The sequence below is a fragment of the Oncorhynchus gorbuscha genome, linkage group LG25, assembly GCF_021184085.1.
Source record: "Oncorhynchus gorbuscha isolate QuinsamMale2020 ecotype Even-year linkage group LG25, OgorEven_v1.0, whole genome shotgun sequence".
NCBI lineage: Eukaryota > Metazoa > Chordata > Actinopteri > Salmoniformes > Salmonidae > Oncorhynchus > Oncorhynchus gorbuscha.
This window is the reverse complement of record NC_060197.1, coordinates 32559389-32575254: the sequence shown is the minus strand read 5'-3', so window position 1 is coordinate 32575254 and position 15866 is coordinate 32559389. Positions and strand designations below refer to the sequence as shown.

The following is a 15866-nucleotide window of genomic DNA, read 5'->3' as shown; positions in this document are numbered from 1 at the left end:
AGTCATGGAACTCATTCATATGTTGATAAGAGTAAAGGCTAATACTGCTTGATAATGGACAGCGAATTCCAGTTCTAAGCCTTTTGGAAAATGATGACTTCTGAGGCCAAGTCACAGATGATGTCACGTGTCACAAATTATACTCACTAGATCCCTGAGATGAAGAGAGATGGAGGAAAAAAGAGACAGAACCATGGGCCCTCTATGGTGGACAGTGTCAGTGTAAATATACTATTTTTATTCAACTAACCTAATAAAACCACCCCAATCCCCCCCTACCCACCCACCCACCCAACCAGCGACCCATCCACACCTCTGCTGTACAAAGAACATGTGCGTGTCATACCTGTTGCTCTGTGACAGTGGGCAACGCCATTGGGACGATGGAGGTCTCCTCTGGAGGGCCTCTGGTGATGACCAGCTTCACTCTGTTACCACACTGCCTCAGGACCTGGAACAATCACAATACAATTGATATCAGCACTACACATTAAACAGTGTACTTGTCCCTGAGGGCTACACTGGAAAGAACTATAGACAAATTAGGACAAAGGGGATACAATTTAGATGTTTTTGTCTCATTATCAGTAGTCAATTCGATTCAAGACTGAAACCAGTCTTAGTACCTGAGCCACCTGCTCACTGCCCATGCCATAAAGGTCAGTGTCCCCAATCGTGAGGATGTGGTCCCCACTGTGCAGACGCCCATCCTAAGGACAAAGTACAGTAGGAAAGTCATTGGTTATTACTACTAGGCATGTCTTCCAAAAACCAAGCTTTCTGCTTTCACACCCTTAAATACCAATGCGTGGTGCACCCATCACATTGAAGTCACCTGATCAGCGATGCCTCCAGGCAGGATGGTTTTGACAATGACACCGGTGGTCTTTCCTCCCACAATGCCAAAGCCCAGGCCTGTCCCGTCGTTGACCAGCTCCATGGTCTCCACGTGATTCCAGTGGGCCTAAGGAGGGACACAGAGAGCGAGGATCCGATATGGACCTCAAAACATTCATTCCAGGACGCATACTATATATAGGGTGTAACCCTCAGGGCAAAAGAGAGGTTGGCCGCAAGGAGAACAACAAGGACTAATGAATAGGAAATGAAGCAACATCATTCCAGAAACCTCCTGCGCGGATGTAAAGAAAACTACCCAGAACAGGGTTCAATAAAGATACGGTCTTTAGTCGCTTTGCTCTACTAGGAACTAAAAATGAATGAGTTAAAGAGATTCTCCTGCACTATTGTATACTTTTTAGCCAGTATTTCTGGCTCACGACGTCGTGCTCACAACCCAAAAGTGGTCCCCGAACATTGCGTACTACGTCACATATGTGCAGATATGTGCACCACGTCATTGCCCTCTCTCTCTCTCTGCTGTGTGTACATCACGTGCCTCTTGCTAGCTGTCACTCAAGTGGTGAGAGGCTGAAGCTCATTGGTTGAACTCAAATTGTTAAGGGGATGGCCCACACGGGGGACAATTAAGGGGAAATGGCTTAGCAGAGCTTCCAGAAACACAGTCCCTTTCAAAAGAGCAATTTCGTTTGAGGTAAGACAGTAATTTTCCTCGTAGATTATGCATGTATGAACTACACATTGACACATCCAGCCAAAAATGAGAGGTTAAAAAAAAATGTAGTAGTCGACAAAGCATGTCTAAGCAAGTGCTCAAAGACAGAATTTGAACATTGTGGTGTGTGTGTGTGTGCCCCAGTGAGCTAACATTATACAACTGTCTGTTTATGAGGGGTGGATTTGTTTCTGTTTGTTCCTCATCACACTAGAGTGGTCATGCATGACAGTAGCTTCCCTGGGAATGTGGGACACCATAGTGTGTGTGTGTGTGTGTGTACAGAATGTGAATGTGCTCATGGTTGTGTGTTTATGTGTGTGTATGCTTCCACAGGCCTCTGTGTGTGCATTCTCCTCACCGCACTGGAGTAGGCAGACAGGGTGCTTGCAGCGGAGGGCGTGCGGGACACCACGGGGCTGGCCAGCTGAGGGATGGGTCCTCTGGCCACAGTAAGCTGCACACGCTCAGACGCTCTCTGCAGGATGCCTATGGCCTGCTGGTGGGTCACTGTCTGGTCCAGGGGCTGACCGTCTATGGCCAAGATCTGGTCTGTCTCCTTCAGATTCCCATCGCTGTGGGAACAGGATGATGCTCATTGATTTGTGTATTATTTATGTTGGTAAACTGCATTGAGATAAAACAGGTATTTTGTGAGGGAAACATGTAATGTACTCTAGTCAAACATAGTTCATGAGGATGTGACCTCAGTGTAACAAAGTCCATTCTTGAATAGTTGATTGTCAACAGCGGATTTCTGATGGGCAAGAAAGTCTTAGAACTGTGAATAATCTCACTGTATAAAAAAGACGCAGTTTGAAAAAGACATGGGTCAGTAGTCACCAACTATGGTTTGGGGAGATACAAACACACTAGATAATCAACTATTGACCTAATGGCCAAAACTAGGGGGAAAAATGGGCCAAAACGGGGTTTCTGGTTATAATGACATCATTTCAACCAGATCTATCCGCTGGGGATGACCCTTATTAACTTTCCCATACCAGTGGGCCACGCTCCCGGGCTGGATCTCCTGGACGAAGATGCCCAGCTCCCCGCGGTTCTCACTCCTCAGACCAACCACGCTGAAGCCTAGGCCCCCAGACAGCGGCTTCACCAGCTCCATGTGTGTCACGTAGCGCCCCTAGACACAAACACACAAACACACGGGCGCACACACTCAGCATTAGCACTCCCCTTACCCCCTCTCACAACAGCATCAAAGACATACTCTCTCCTCTGAAGTCTATTTGAAGTCACTCAAGAGTGTGTAGTGTACCGTGCACTTGTCTTGGAATGTCTTTGAATATTTAGCTAGCTTGACTGTGAGTGTAACCAGCCTTGCTTGTGATTATCAAGAGATATTTCTGGAGATATTTCTACAGAAATAGTGCCAACCGCCAGCATTTGTGCAAAAGTCAAGTCAGATTAGAAACAAAAACTTTATTACGAAATATGTGCCTCTTAATAATTGCAGCCTCAAGAAAATATACAGTGCTGTGAAAAAGTATTTTTGATACTGAATGTTATCAGATCTTCAACCAAAACCTAATATTAGATAAAGGGAACCTGAGTGAACAAATAACACCACAATTACATACATATTTCATTTATTTAATGAACAAAGTTATACAACACCCAATGCCCCTGTGTGAAAAATGAATTGCCCCCTTATACTCAATAACTGGTTGTGCCACCTTTAGCTGCAATGACTGCAACTTAACACTTCCTGTAGTTGTTGATCAGTCTCTCAAGTTGCTGTGGAGGAATTTTGGCCCACTCTTCCATGCAGAACTGCTGTAACTCAGCGACATTTGTGGGTTTTCAAGCATGAACTGATCGTTTCAAGTCCTGCCACAACATCTCAATTGGGATTAGGTCTGGACTAGTCCATTCCAAATGGTTTCTTTTCAGCCCTTTTCACGTAGACTTGATTGTGTGTTTTGGATCATTGTCTTGCTGCTTGACCCAGCTGCACTTCAACTTTAGCTCACAGACGGATGGCCTGACATTCTCCTGTAGTAATCTCTGATATACTGTAGGTCCTGGACGACTTGTCGCCCAAAACGTTATACTTTTGAATTATCTGTCCATAGAACATTCTTCCAAGAGTCTTGATGATCATCCAGGTGCTTCCAGGTGCTTTTTGGCAAACTTGAGTGAACTTTTTGGATGACAAGTGTCTCATTATGCCTGGTGAAAACCAAACACTACATTCCACAGTAAGAACCTCATACCAACGATCAAGCAAGGTGGTGGTAGTGTGATGGTTTGGGGATGCTTTGCTGCCTCAGGACCTGGATGACTTGCCTTAATAGAAGGAACCATGAATTCTGCTCGGTGTCAGAGAATTCTACGGGAGAATGTCAGTCTGTGAGCTGAAGCTGAAGCGCAGCTGGATTATGCAGCAACACAATGATCCAAAACACACAATAAAGTCGACAGGAAAATGTCTAAAAAGCAACAAAATTGAGGTTTTGGAGCGGTTATGCCAGGCATACACTTCACGACTTCTAAAATCTAAACATCTTGGACGTGCTCACATTTTCCGGTTTCCTTTTCCCAAATCGTTCATTCCATCCATCCTCAGCCCCAGGACGTGGGTGCTCACATTACACGTTTATTCCCTAGTTGAACCTGCCGACATGCAAACAGCGAGCCGAAATGCCGACATGCAAACAGCGAGCTGGTTTATAAGTGTGCACATTATTATGTGCAGAAACATGAAAAAAAGAGACTGAGGCACAGAATATGGACCCACAAATGGTTTGGCAGACCAATACAATATGGACTTATATTCTACAAAGGGAATTGGATGTGAAAACTTGTAATATTAAAAAGGAAGCTGCATTCTCTCCACAGCGCCACCAATCTGTCTTCCAATACCTCGGTCCACACCGTGCGTGTTGGGTCACTAGTTACCACATCCACAAAGTCATAATTATGGCTAAACCCCACCTATTTCTAAAATGTATCTTCTTAAAATCTGATTTCTAATCTAACCTTAACCACACTGCAAACCTTGTCTAAATTGAAATTAAATCAAGATTTTTATGATAAAGCCAATTTTGACTCTGTGGCTGTGGCAACTAGTGACAACCTGCGTGTTGTTGTTGCATTTTCTCTTCTCCATCATTGTTTTGGTCTCACATCCTAAGTGCTCACTGGCTTTTGGCAGTAGTCCTTGTCCAATCGCGTGGTAGGACTGCTAATACTACAAGATGCAAAACCAAAATGTCTGAAAATGATCTGGACCTCCGACAGGAGTCTGGAGAACGGTACAGTCCATCCTTGATCCACTCAAACTACGCGAGTCCCGACATACTGATCCTAGACCAAGCTCATAGGATTTCCTTCCCTTCGTGAAAATGAGTCTGGGATGGCAAAAATGTGGCAAATTCGTGACGAAATCATGTAGTGTATGCCCAGCATTACAGCATTGGGTCAGTAACTGAAAAGTTGCTGGTTCGAATACCAGAGCGGACAAGGTGAAAAATCTGTCGATGTGCCCTTGAACAAGCCACTTAACCCTAATTTGCTCCAGGGGCACTGTACTACTAAAACAACACATTTCACCGCACCTATCTGGTGTACGTGACAATACAACACGTTTTTTGGTTTTCTTTACCTGAGCCATGGAGCGAATGATGTGCTCAAACTCCTCAGGAGACGGCTTCCCATTGATCTGTGTACCAGTGGAGGATTCTGGGTAGGCAGGATGGCTGCCATTGGCATGGGCTGTTGTGTAGCATTCACTCAGGTCATCGCCAAATGTTGCTGTGACACCACCCTGAAACCATTCATGGAAATACAGTCAACAAGGGATGCATTCGAGACCGCAGGGTTGTGCAACCTGATACATGCAATCTTGAACTGTGTAAATTCTGTAAACTGTGTAAATTCTGTATGAAAAACATCAGCTGCTAAAAACTGTGGCTGTAATAGTTTGAATTTGTGGCAGTTGTTTTATTACCACACACTGTAACCAAGTGACAGAAGGAAATATACATCTAGCCAGAAACAGACTTAATCCACAAAATTACAGTTCTACTTTGGGATATATCAACTAGGGTTGCAAAGGGTCGGAAACGTTCCGGTAAATTTCCAGAATTTTTCCGGAAATTTTCCATAGGAAGTTAAGCACTGGAATTTGGGGAATTTTGCTTAAATTGATTAAGAAAAAGTTAGCATATAAAAGTGAAGCTTTTTTTGTGGGATACATATGATGCAATTCTAGTTATTGTGGCATATTTAGGTTAAACTATCCAAAATTCAATGGAATTGCAACCCTCTGCATGCACAGTGCATTCTTCCATCACATGTGCAGTGCACTCTTCCATCACATGTACAGCTGATTCTGAAGATCTTGCACACTAATGAGATGCTATTGAGCTCACATTCCTACACTGTCTGAGCCAAGGACTAAATGCTTTCTGGTAAGTTTTGATTACAATACTGGGTGGGGTGAATATTTTATATGACATACATGATTTTTTTGTTAACTAGTAAATAGTAGCCTACAGCAAAGTGTGTGTAAATCATTTATAACTTGTTAACAATTTCTGCTAGGTAGTTTTTGCTACCATGTGGGTTTTACCTTGCTTAAGCCTTCTAACCGAGGACTATTAATTCACCTGTTTCCATAAATGTTTCAAATTAAAATATTTATCATACAAAGGAGTTGTTTAATTTAACTGCTTACTAACTATTTATTTGTACATGGAATTGTATTTGGGGTTTTTGGCCATTTTTTCCCTAATCTTTACAGGAAGATGCCTCGGGCACTATCTGATGTGTGAAGCCATTTCATTGCAGCTAACGTTGAAGGAAAAGCTGTGTACATTTGCAAATACTGTGCTAAATCATATGTGAAGAATGCAACAAAGATTCAGGATCATCTTGCCAAGTGCATGAAGTTCACTCAGCGCTCACAACAAGCAACCTCTGACAAAAGTCCCTCTACTTCTATTTGAGGTGAAAATTATGAATCAGACACCTTATCGATAGCAACAGCTCATGGTCCTGCTGGAATCAGAAGTTTTTGTTGACTCAATGCGTAGTCAGACAAATGCTGATGAATGTCTTGATCGAGTTATGTATGCAACTGGTTCACCTCTGATGCTCACAGGCAATGTGTATTGGAAGAGATTTCTGAATGTTCTTCGCCCAGCATACACCCCTCCAACCAGACATGTTTTATCTACTCATTTTCTGGATGCTGAGTTCAACAGATTTCAAGTGAAGGTCAAGCAAATCATAGAGAAAGCAGACTGTATTGCAATCATCTCTGATGGGTGGTCGAATGTTCGTGGGCAAGGAATAATTACTACATCATCTTCACCCCTCAACTAGTATTCTACAAGAGCACCGACACGAGGGACAACAGACACAGTCTCTACATTGCAAATGAGCTGAAGGCAGTCATCAATGACCTTGGACCACAGAAGGTATTTGCACTGGTGACAGACAATGCTGTGAACATGAAGGCTGCTTGGTCTAAAGTGGAAGAGTCCTACCCTCACATCACAACCACTGGCTGTGCTGCTCATGCATTGAATCTGCTCCTCAAGGACATCATGGCACTGAAAAAAATGGATACACTCTACAAGAGAAGCAAGGAAATGGTTAGGTATGTGAAGGGTCATCAAGTTAGAGCAGCAATCTACCTCACCAAGCAAAGTGAGAAGAATACGAGCACCACATTGAAACTGCCCAGCAACACCCATTGGGGTGGTGTTGTCATCATGTTTGACAGTCTCCTGGAGGGGAAGGAGTCTCTCCAAGAAAGTCTGACCCAAGTCTCTCCCCATCAAGAGGATCCTCCTGGGTGATGTATTTTGAGAGAGAGTGGTAAGCAGCCTGAATCTCCTGAAACATATAGCAGTAGCCATTGCACAGATTGATGCCATCCCGTCTGATGTTCAGAATCTGCTTGCAGATGTATGAGAAAAAAAATCCTTACTGCCGTGCCCACTTTACTTTTGCTCCAAGCAGTAGAAACTGCAGTTCTGAAATACATCAAAAAACATGAAGACTTCTGCCTGAAGCCCATACACGCTGTAGCGTACATGTTGGACCCCAAGTATGCTGGCAAGAGCATCCTGTCTGATGCAGAGATCAACCAGGCCTATGGTGTCATCACTACCGTGTCTCGCCACCTTGGCCTGGATTAGGGCAAGGTTCTTGGCAGTCTGGTGAAGTACACTTCCAAGCAAGGGCTTTGGGATGGAGATGCAATATGGCAGTCGTGCCAACATATCTCATCAGCCACCTGGTGGAAGGGGCTTTGTGGATCTGAGGCTCTTTCCCCTGTTGCCTCCGTCATCCTCCAAATCCCACCAACATCAGCTGCCTCAGAGCGCAACTGGTCCTTGTTTGGGAACACACACGCAACAGGCTGACCAATACAAGGGGTGAAAATTTGGTGGCCATCCGGGCAAATTTGAGGCCTTTTGAGCCATCCTCAACAAGGTTGGAAAGTGACAATGAAGATGGGGCCTCAGAGTCTGATGTTCAAGAGGTGGACATTGAGGAGGTCCAGGGAGAAGACATGAAGCCTGAGAGGAAGACAACCAAAGATTTAGTTTCTAGACTATAATTTTACAGATGTATGTTGAAAAGGTTTTTGGAAGATGTGATGGATCATTGGGGATCATTCAATATTCCCTTTCTTTTGTTGCTCAGTGAAATCATCCCATGTGAAGAGAACTCATTTAATTAAAGTTCAATTCGTAACTAAATAATTTTTTTACATTTCTATTGGAAGGATTTAATCATTTGCAATTATGTGTACTTATGAAATGAAGGTAAAAGGTTTCTGTTTCTGTCTCCATATGATAGGGTAAATATATACAATGCAAAAAACATCTACATTTAACTGGTATTAATATTAATCTGCATATTTTTCCGTTAATTCACATATATTCCCGTTAATTCCAATATATTTCCGTAAATTCCCACGGAAAGTTCCCACTGAATATTCCCCAAAATGTGCAACCGTAATATCAACACAAACCATGTTTACATGTCACATTCTGTTACATGCATTGCATTGAGTAGAACTAATATCCAAAATATCCTAAATGAGGCTACACAAGCTGATCCAATCAAGTTCTAACCAAAAACCTGCCATCCCTGCTGTTAAAATAAACAGAGGCTAATTTTGTGAATTCCCTAAATCTAACTAAGTCTAGGAGCCTAGGAGCGTCAGAGGCGGGCCAACTCGTTACCCAACCATGATTAGCTGGATCTATAGTAGTCTAATCCTTCAGGGATAATAGCTTTTTAGCTGATCCAACAATGACTCTGCTTCCAATGCAATATTTCCATCAAAGCCATCTGGATGCCTTGATATGCTATTCGTTAAAGGGGCTGCAACCACTGTGTTTCTGTGACTAATGGATTATATGAATTAGACACTGTGTAAAACCCTATTTTTGAATATCATTTGCTTGTTGGCTCTAATGTTTGCTCATGATGAGTTTGAATGTGATCCACAAGGACTAGCAATATATAGCTAACACTTCATAAGCACTTTGTTTGAAATATAGCATCCTCAGTTGCCCTTTTGAACTTGTAATTGTGTGCTTAGCATATTGAAGAAGCATTGTTGACACACTAGCTGACATATCATCCAGCCAGTTACCTATGTAGTGAGGTTTTAGCCTTTGTAAACAGAAAAACCCTGTAGTCTAGGCTAAGTTAGCATAGAGCCCAAGTTGCTGTCCCATTCACAAGCTATGTTAGCCAGCCGAGCTAAGAGGATTAAAGTTCCAGTTTGGTTCTTGCACATTTAAGAAATTGTTTCTGCCCCACTTGACATGGTGGCGGCCTCTCTCTTCTGCGAGCAGGCCCTGTCGCCATAGCGACACCGACAGTTTAGGCCCTACTGGCTGGAGCAGACAGACTGTATGTGGGTTTAGGTTACGACTGACACCAAAAACACTAACTGCGACTTTCCTGCAAATTGGTTTCGCCCAATGACGCCGGAAACGTCTCTTTGTATCGCAAGCACTCAGCTTAATCTCTGTTCCACTAATTTTAATTTTAATTATTTAAGGGTTTTTTTATGTTGTTTTCTGTGATTCACTTTATCTTTAAACATAGACTCCATTGCACATTTATTTTAGCTTGAAAACATTAGGGTGGAAGAACAGTAGATTAGCATGCCACACAAACACCGTTAACCATGCTATACTGTGTGGATTGGGTTGTTACATTGTGCATAAGAATGTGACACTGCTGAAATAAACTATAAAGCACCGGCACACAAACAAATGTCTGCAAGGATTTTATAATCTAAATTCCTTCAGGGATGAAAAAAATACAAGCTGTAGCAGCATCTTTGCCTCCCACTGCATAGCTCACATACTTTCTCTCTCTGTCTCAAGCACTTACCCAGGCCCGTTCGCATACATCCACAGTGACCTAACAAGAGCTCTTTCTTGGGTAAAAAAATGCTCAATTTCTCATGGGTCTTGGATAAGTCAAGGAGGCCTTTTGGCTTTGGCTGGCTGTGTCTGCTTATATAACCTTATTAAAAGTGCCCAGATGAACTCTGACTGCAATATGCCCACAGTAATACATGATTTGAGAGAGAAAAAAAGCTATGTCTGTCTGGAGGCAAGCCAAAACAGAGAATAATTTGATTTGGATACAACGCAGACTAAATCAAGACTGAAATAAGTAGTAGTCATTTCCTTCATTCTAACTCCTAGACATAATAATACTGCTGCAGCAAAGACCATACTTGGTCAATCCTGAACTTAAAATTGCACATTTAAGCTAGTGAATAGGCAGTGAATTATTAGCAAAAAGACAAGCTGGGTCTGCCGCTATGCCATTAACGCATGTATCTACAATGTGGACTAAAACTTAAAACACCGATTAGGGAGTCGAAACAAGAGATGGGGTGAGGTTAAGTCTGTTTACTTTATTGCGTCATGTTTATGACCCCCTGTAAAGGTTAGAATGATGGCTACCCTAACCATCATTCTTAAAGGGACAGTTCACCCAAATTACAAAAACAAAACCAAAGCATGGATTGCTGTCATATGTAATTTGGGTGATCCCTTTCACACATATCCATATCCACAGCTTGGATAAAACAGCCCAGTTGATATTTAAATTGACTCGCCACTCCCAACAATCCATTGACATTAAAACCAGAAAATCAAGATCTATATTTTATATTGTTCATCAAAGTTACTTAACTGATCCTGGGTGATCCTACTTTGTGAACTTAGTGATCCTTATTTCCCAACCCCCAAGAGAGGCCTGGTCTTACCCCCTGGTCTTTGAGGAGCTGGACAGACTTCTGCAGGGCCAGAATCTGGTGGAACAGGGGGCTTTGGAGCACCGACTTGAGCAAGCTTAGCTTCTCCTCAGTGGGGACCTCCCCCCGCTCCTTCAGCTTGGCCTGGAGCCGCTCCACTGCCTGCAAGGCACGCTGGGTATCTGCAAAGCATCGCATAGTTCAGTGACATCAAGGGGCGGCAGCCATGTGGAGAAAAGGGGACGAGAGAGGCGGGAGGGGGATAGCTATCAGTATGAACAGGCAGGCTGATCACAAGTGTTTTGAAATGGTTTATAAGTTGAGTATAGTTAGTATAGGAGGTTGACATGCCCCCTTCAGCTACTCTAAAACATTCTGTGAGTTTAATCCAAGTGTTCCTAATTGGTTGTCAGTGTTTATTCAGGTTTTATTGCTGAGAATGTGAAGTCCATGGCAGATTTCTAACGTTTTCATCTTCATCTGAGTAACCCATGCTCCTGTTAACACACAGAACCAAACATGCTTGCTAATGTGATAAGCCCTATGTGAATGATTCATTGGGGGGAGAGAGAGAGAGAGAAGAGAGAGAGAGAGAGAGAGAGAGAGAGAGAGAGAGAGAGAGAGAGAGAGAGAGAGAGAGAGAGAGAGAGAGAGAGAGAGAGAGGAGAAAATAAATAACACGTCAACCATCCGAGGCTTAGCAAAGGTCGACCGCTGTTCAACAGAGTTTAGGAAATGAGAATCATGTAGCTATGAGCTTTGCTTTATATCACCTTTACTCCACAGACACACAGATGCATACAAAGCTCTCTCTCGCCCTCCATTTGGTAAATCTGACCATAACTCTTGTCTTCTTGATTCCTGCTTACAAACAAAAACTCAAACAGGAAGTATCAGTGATGTGCTCAATATGGAAGTGGTCCAAGAAAGCTGATGCTGAGCTACAGAATTGTTTCACGAGCACAGACTGGAATATGTTCCGGGACTCATCTGATGGCATTGAGGTGTTTACCACATCAGTCATCAGCTTCATTAATAAGTGTATCAACAACGTCGTCCCCACAGTGACCGTATGTACATATCCCAACCAGAAGACATGGATTACAGGCAACATCCGCACTGGCTGCATTACTGCTTGGTATGGCAACTACTTGACATCCGACCGCAAGGTGCTACAGAGGGTAGTACGTACAGCCCTCTATACCAGGCGGTCTCGGAGGAAGGCCCTAAAAATTGTCAGACACCAGCCACTCAAGTCATAGACTGTTCTCTCTGCTACCGCACAGCAAGTGGTACTGATGCACCAAGTCTGGAACCAACAGGACCCTGAACAGCTTCTACTCCCAAGCCATAAGACTGTTAAATAGTTAGTTAAAAAGTTAACCAAATAGCTACCTGGACTGTCTGCATTGACCCTTTTTTGACTCATCACATACGCTGCTGCTACTGTTTACTATCTGTGACTTTATTCCTAGTTATATGTACATATCTACATCATCGTACCCCTGCATGTTACCCCTTGTATATAGTCAAGTTATCATTACTCATTATGTGTCTATTATTTCTTTATTTTCTTTCTCTCTGCCCTGTGCCTGAAAGTAAGTATTTTACTGTTAGTCCACACCTGTTGGTTACGAAGCATGTGACAAATAAAAATTGACAGGATTTGAAATTGGATTTGCACCGGAAGAAAGAAAAATTTCATCAATGATTCGCTGTTCGACTCACAGACCCGGAATGGGCAACCAGAGAAAAAGGCCCTCCACAGTTTGCTTGCTGGACTCTGCATAAGCTCCACAATCAAACAACTCAAGCCTACTCGCCTCTCTTGCCTCCTCAGAACAGCCTGTTAGCCGAGGATGGGTTTGATGTCCTCTGATCCAGGAGGACGGGCCAATTTCAGAGGACCGCGGACTGTGACTGACACCTAATAGGGCGTGCACAAGTTCCAAAGCACTGTTCCTTCTGAGAGCTAGCCTACAGATGTAGAACCTTAATTTGATCACTCTTTTGTTGGTCAGAATTGTTCTGCACCGCAGGAAATGCAGATGAGCTTCGCGACTGAAAACCCATACTAACACACGGTTATATTAACAGTATTAGACTTTTCATGTAGCCTACTTTTGTACAGCTAATAGCCTAACCACCGATCAAGCAACATGATGGACTAAACGTTATTTTGCTGTGACAATATGGGTCAAATTCAGATCCTAAACATGTACCTCATTGAGCAGAGACAGTAAACAAACCAAAAATACGGGAGTCTCGACAGACACATTTCTCTGTTAACTGCTTGTACCTTTTGGAGTGCTTTGTTTGAGTTTTCGTAGCTGAGTGTTTGAGCATTCATAACAAGGATTCTCCTCAGACTCTGAGTTTGTTAGTGACACAGGCGGATTTGACAATAACAGAGGCCAAGTCAGGATTCTTTCTGTTTGGATGGGAGATGGAGAGTTAGGGAGGAACATATTATCTAAATACGTAATAACATCAATCAAATTCACTCTCTTGATCGAAACATTACAGTAACACCTCTCGCTCTTTTCATCTGGTGAGACCTTGCACATAACCGACAACATTAGCAATCAACACTTTTCTAACTTTGACATATCACAAATTGACTGATCTCTTACCCATTGTCTCAATCATGTCTTTTTATTCCCGGTAGATGTGATAGCTGTCCATCAACCAGAGTGTAGTCAAGGCCTGCAAAATACCCATATCTGTGTTACACACCCTCCAAATGAATATGACATCAACATAAAACCATGATGAGTGTTGCTGCAATGCTACTTTTATCACTCATTATCACGTAAGCTACTTACTTAATCAACGTTTATATCAGGCCAGTGTTTTCATACTGACTGACAGTAGACCTTTGAAATATCTCAGCAGCCCACTCTGAATTTTCATACATTCAGATGACATTATATAAAGTACCCGTTTTAACCTGGAGTATTTTTTGGGGACTTTTTCAGAGGAGAGCTGCTACACTACTTACTTACTTACTTACTGACCTTATTGTCGCCATGGGGAGATTTTTGTTGCAGTGTCATGTACACGTTTAAAGTGCCATTTAAATACAAAACAAAATTGACAATACAACTTTCATAACAGTTACATACCAATAAAACGTAATTTAAAGAAAAAGACTAGCCTGCTGGCCTTACTGAGTCGATAGGAACATTAGCCCGAAGAGCTGCTACACTACAATAAGCAGGGTCTTTACTAGGCATATGTAGTTTGTTGGAGACTTTATATGTGAGCTAATACACTTATTCAGGGATTAACATCTGCCAATTGCCATTCCTGGGGCCTTAATTGACATTGGCGATGGCTTTGTGACATGCATGTTACCATCAGGCATCTGTGTGGCCTTAGCAAAGCCATTTACTATACATATTAGGCCTATAACAGGCAGGTGTTCTGCTTCTGTGTTCAGTAGCCTAACCAATAGCCATATATCACTTCTCAGTTACTGTAAATCATGTATTCATTAACACATTCAGGAATAAATTATTTGTGTTACCATACCAAGCACAAGAATGATAACTTTTAAAACTGAAAGATGAAGTGATGGAGATTAAGTCAATGTTCTGACAGATGTTTCATTTAATATTGGGACACTTTTTATACATCAAGATACAATAATGTACAAATCCTGGAAGATGAATATAGCATATTCATGACCTACAGTAAATCGTCTCACCAAATGCTCTGTAGTTGTAACCTAGTCATACCCACTCCAGCCATAGGCTATGCAAGGACATTTTCCCCCTTTAATTGCATTCATCCATTATCAATAAGAAGCGGTATGAGGGATGATCTTAATTTTTTGTTGGCACCTTATTTAATTGTTTTAAATCCCATATTAGCCTAATAATTTAACGTTAGGTGCAGGTGTAAATGCTGAATAGCCTTTTCGAAGGTAATCATCAGTAGGCTTCACAACAGGAAATGTCAATACACTCTTTTCTTTTTTACAGACAATAGCATTTTTTGTCTCCCAATATAAAAACGAATTTGAAACCAAAATGAAAACAATTTCAAGTTTCATGAAGGGCCTTTCACACGGTTTGGACAAACAAATAGCATAGCCCTAGCCGAGACGCGCGAATGGATAACGGTTTCTCGATGTATGTTTTGCAAGCCATAGTCCATATTCATAATCATAAAACTGCTATAGCATAGGTTTCGTTCTTCGCTCACTCAAGTCATATTTTTTCAAACTTAAATTTGTTTGTATACGTGTCTGTTTATGAATTTAAATTTTATTATTTTGAAGCTAGTCTCGGCTACTGAGAAGGCAAGGAACACAATCCGCTTTTCTCAACTCCTCCTTCTTCTCCATCTCATCTTCGGGACACTGAATCAACAGGTTTCCGACGTTATCAGATAAAAACAGAAAAGTTGGATAATGTTGTGACAACGATCGAAACCACCCAAAGTGCTTGAAACATTCTCACAAAGGTATAAACGTATAATATCATAGGCTGTGTAAAATAATACAGACACCGTCGAAACATTTACTGAGCCAGCGGCTGAGAATGTAGCCTTTACAATAGCAACATGTTGCTCACAAATCCGAACTCGGAATTCAGTTTTAGATTTGTGTCCAAAACAATTAGCCTATTAACTTTTATCTAGTCAAATTAATTGGAATTCGTGTTTTAGGGACGAAGGAAACTTACATAGGCGTTGACCCTTGTCTGGCGGCTGGCATAGGACGTATATTGCCTGTCCCGTTGTCCTTCGACTAACTGCGCATAGACAAGAGTTTAAAGATGGGGCGTACTTGTAACTCGATCTTCTACATACATTTGCAGTAATAGCGGCACGGAGAGTTGAGCTTGAGACAGTCTATGGTAGAGATGGCCGAGGTTTATTGGGAGATCACAAGCGCCGCTTGGTGGATACTGTGCCAACTAGGACTGAAGTGCAGCCTGCTGTAATGTACTACAGGTAATCTTATGTATTGCACTCAGACTAGTTTAATTTACGCCTGCTACATTAGGT

At 42.3% G+C, this 15866-nt stretch overlaps 2 protein-coding genes across 9 annotated transcripts in view; one reads left to right on the top strand and one right to left on the bottom strand.

Moving 5' to 3' along the window:
• Positions 1-15801, bottom strand: part of LOC124013674 (multiple PDZ domain protein-like) — a 74865-nt gene extending 59064 nt beyond the window's left edge. For 3 of the 8 annotated variants that reach the window (XM_046328059.1, XM_046328063.1, XM_046328058.1), the window contains exons 1-9: positions 15542-15801; positions 13484-13556; positions 10863-11032; positions 5205-5366; positions 2581-2720; positions 1938-2151; positions 836-964; positions 627-710; positions 347-451 (exon numbers count right to left, since the gene is read on the bottom strand). In XM_046328059.1, coding sequence (XP_046184015.1) covers positions 347-451; positions 627-710; positions 836-964; positions 1938-2151; positions 2581-2720; positions 5205-5366; positions 10863-11032; positions 13484-13499 — 1020 coding nt within the window. In that variant the 5' untranslated portion in view covers positions 13500-13556; positions 15542-15801. The remainder of the gene's footprint in view (positions 1-346; positions 452-626; positions 711-835; positions 965-1937; positions 2152-2580; positions 2721-5204; positions 5367-10862; positions 11033-13483; positions 13557-15541) is intronic. The other 5 variants (XM_046328057.1, XM_046328060.1, XM_046328064.1 and 2 more) reach the window with 4 other exon arrangements.
• adgrl3.1 (adhesion G protein-coupled receptor L3.1) overlaps positions 15715-15866 on the top strand; it is a 329225-nt gene continuing 329073 nt past the window's right edge. The window contains exon 1 of the mRNA XM_046328067.1: positions 15715-15812. The gene's annotated coding sequence lies outside the window, so the exon portion shown is untranslated. The remainder of the gene's footprint in view (positions 15813-15866) is intronic.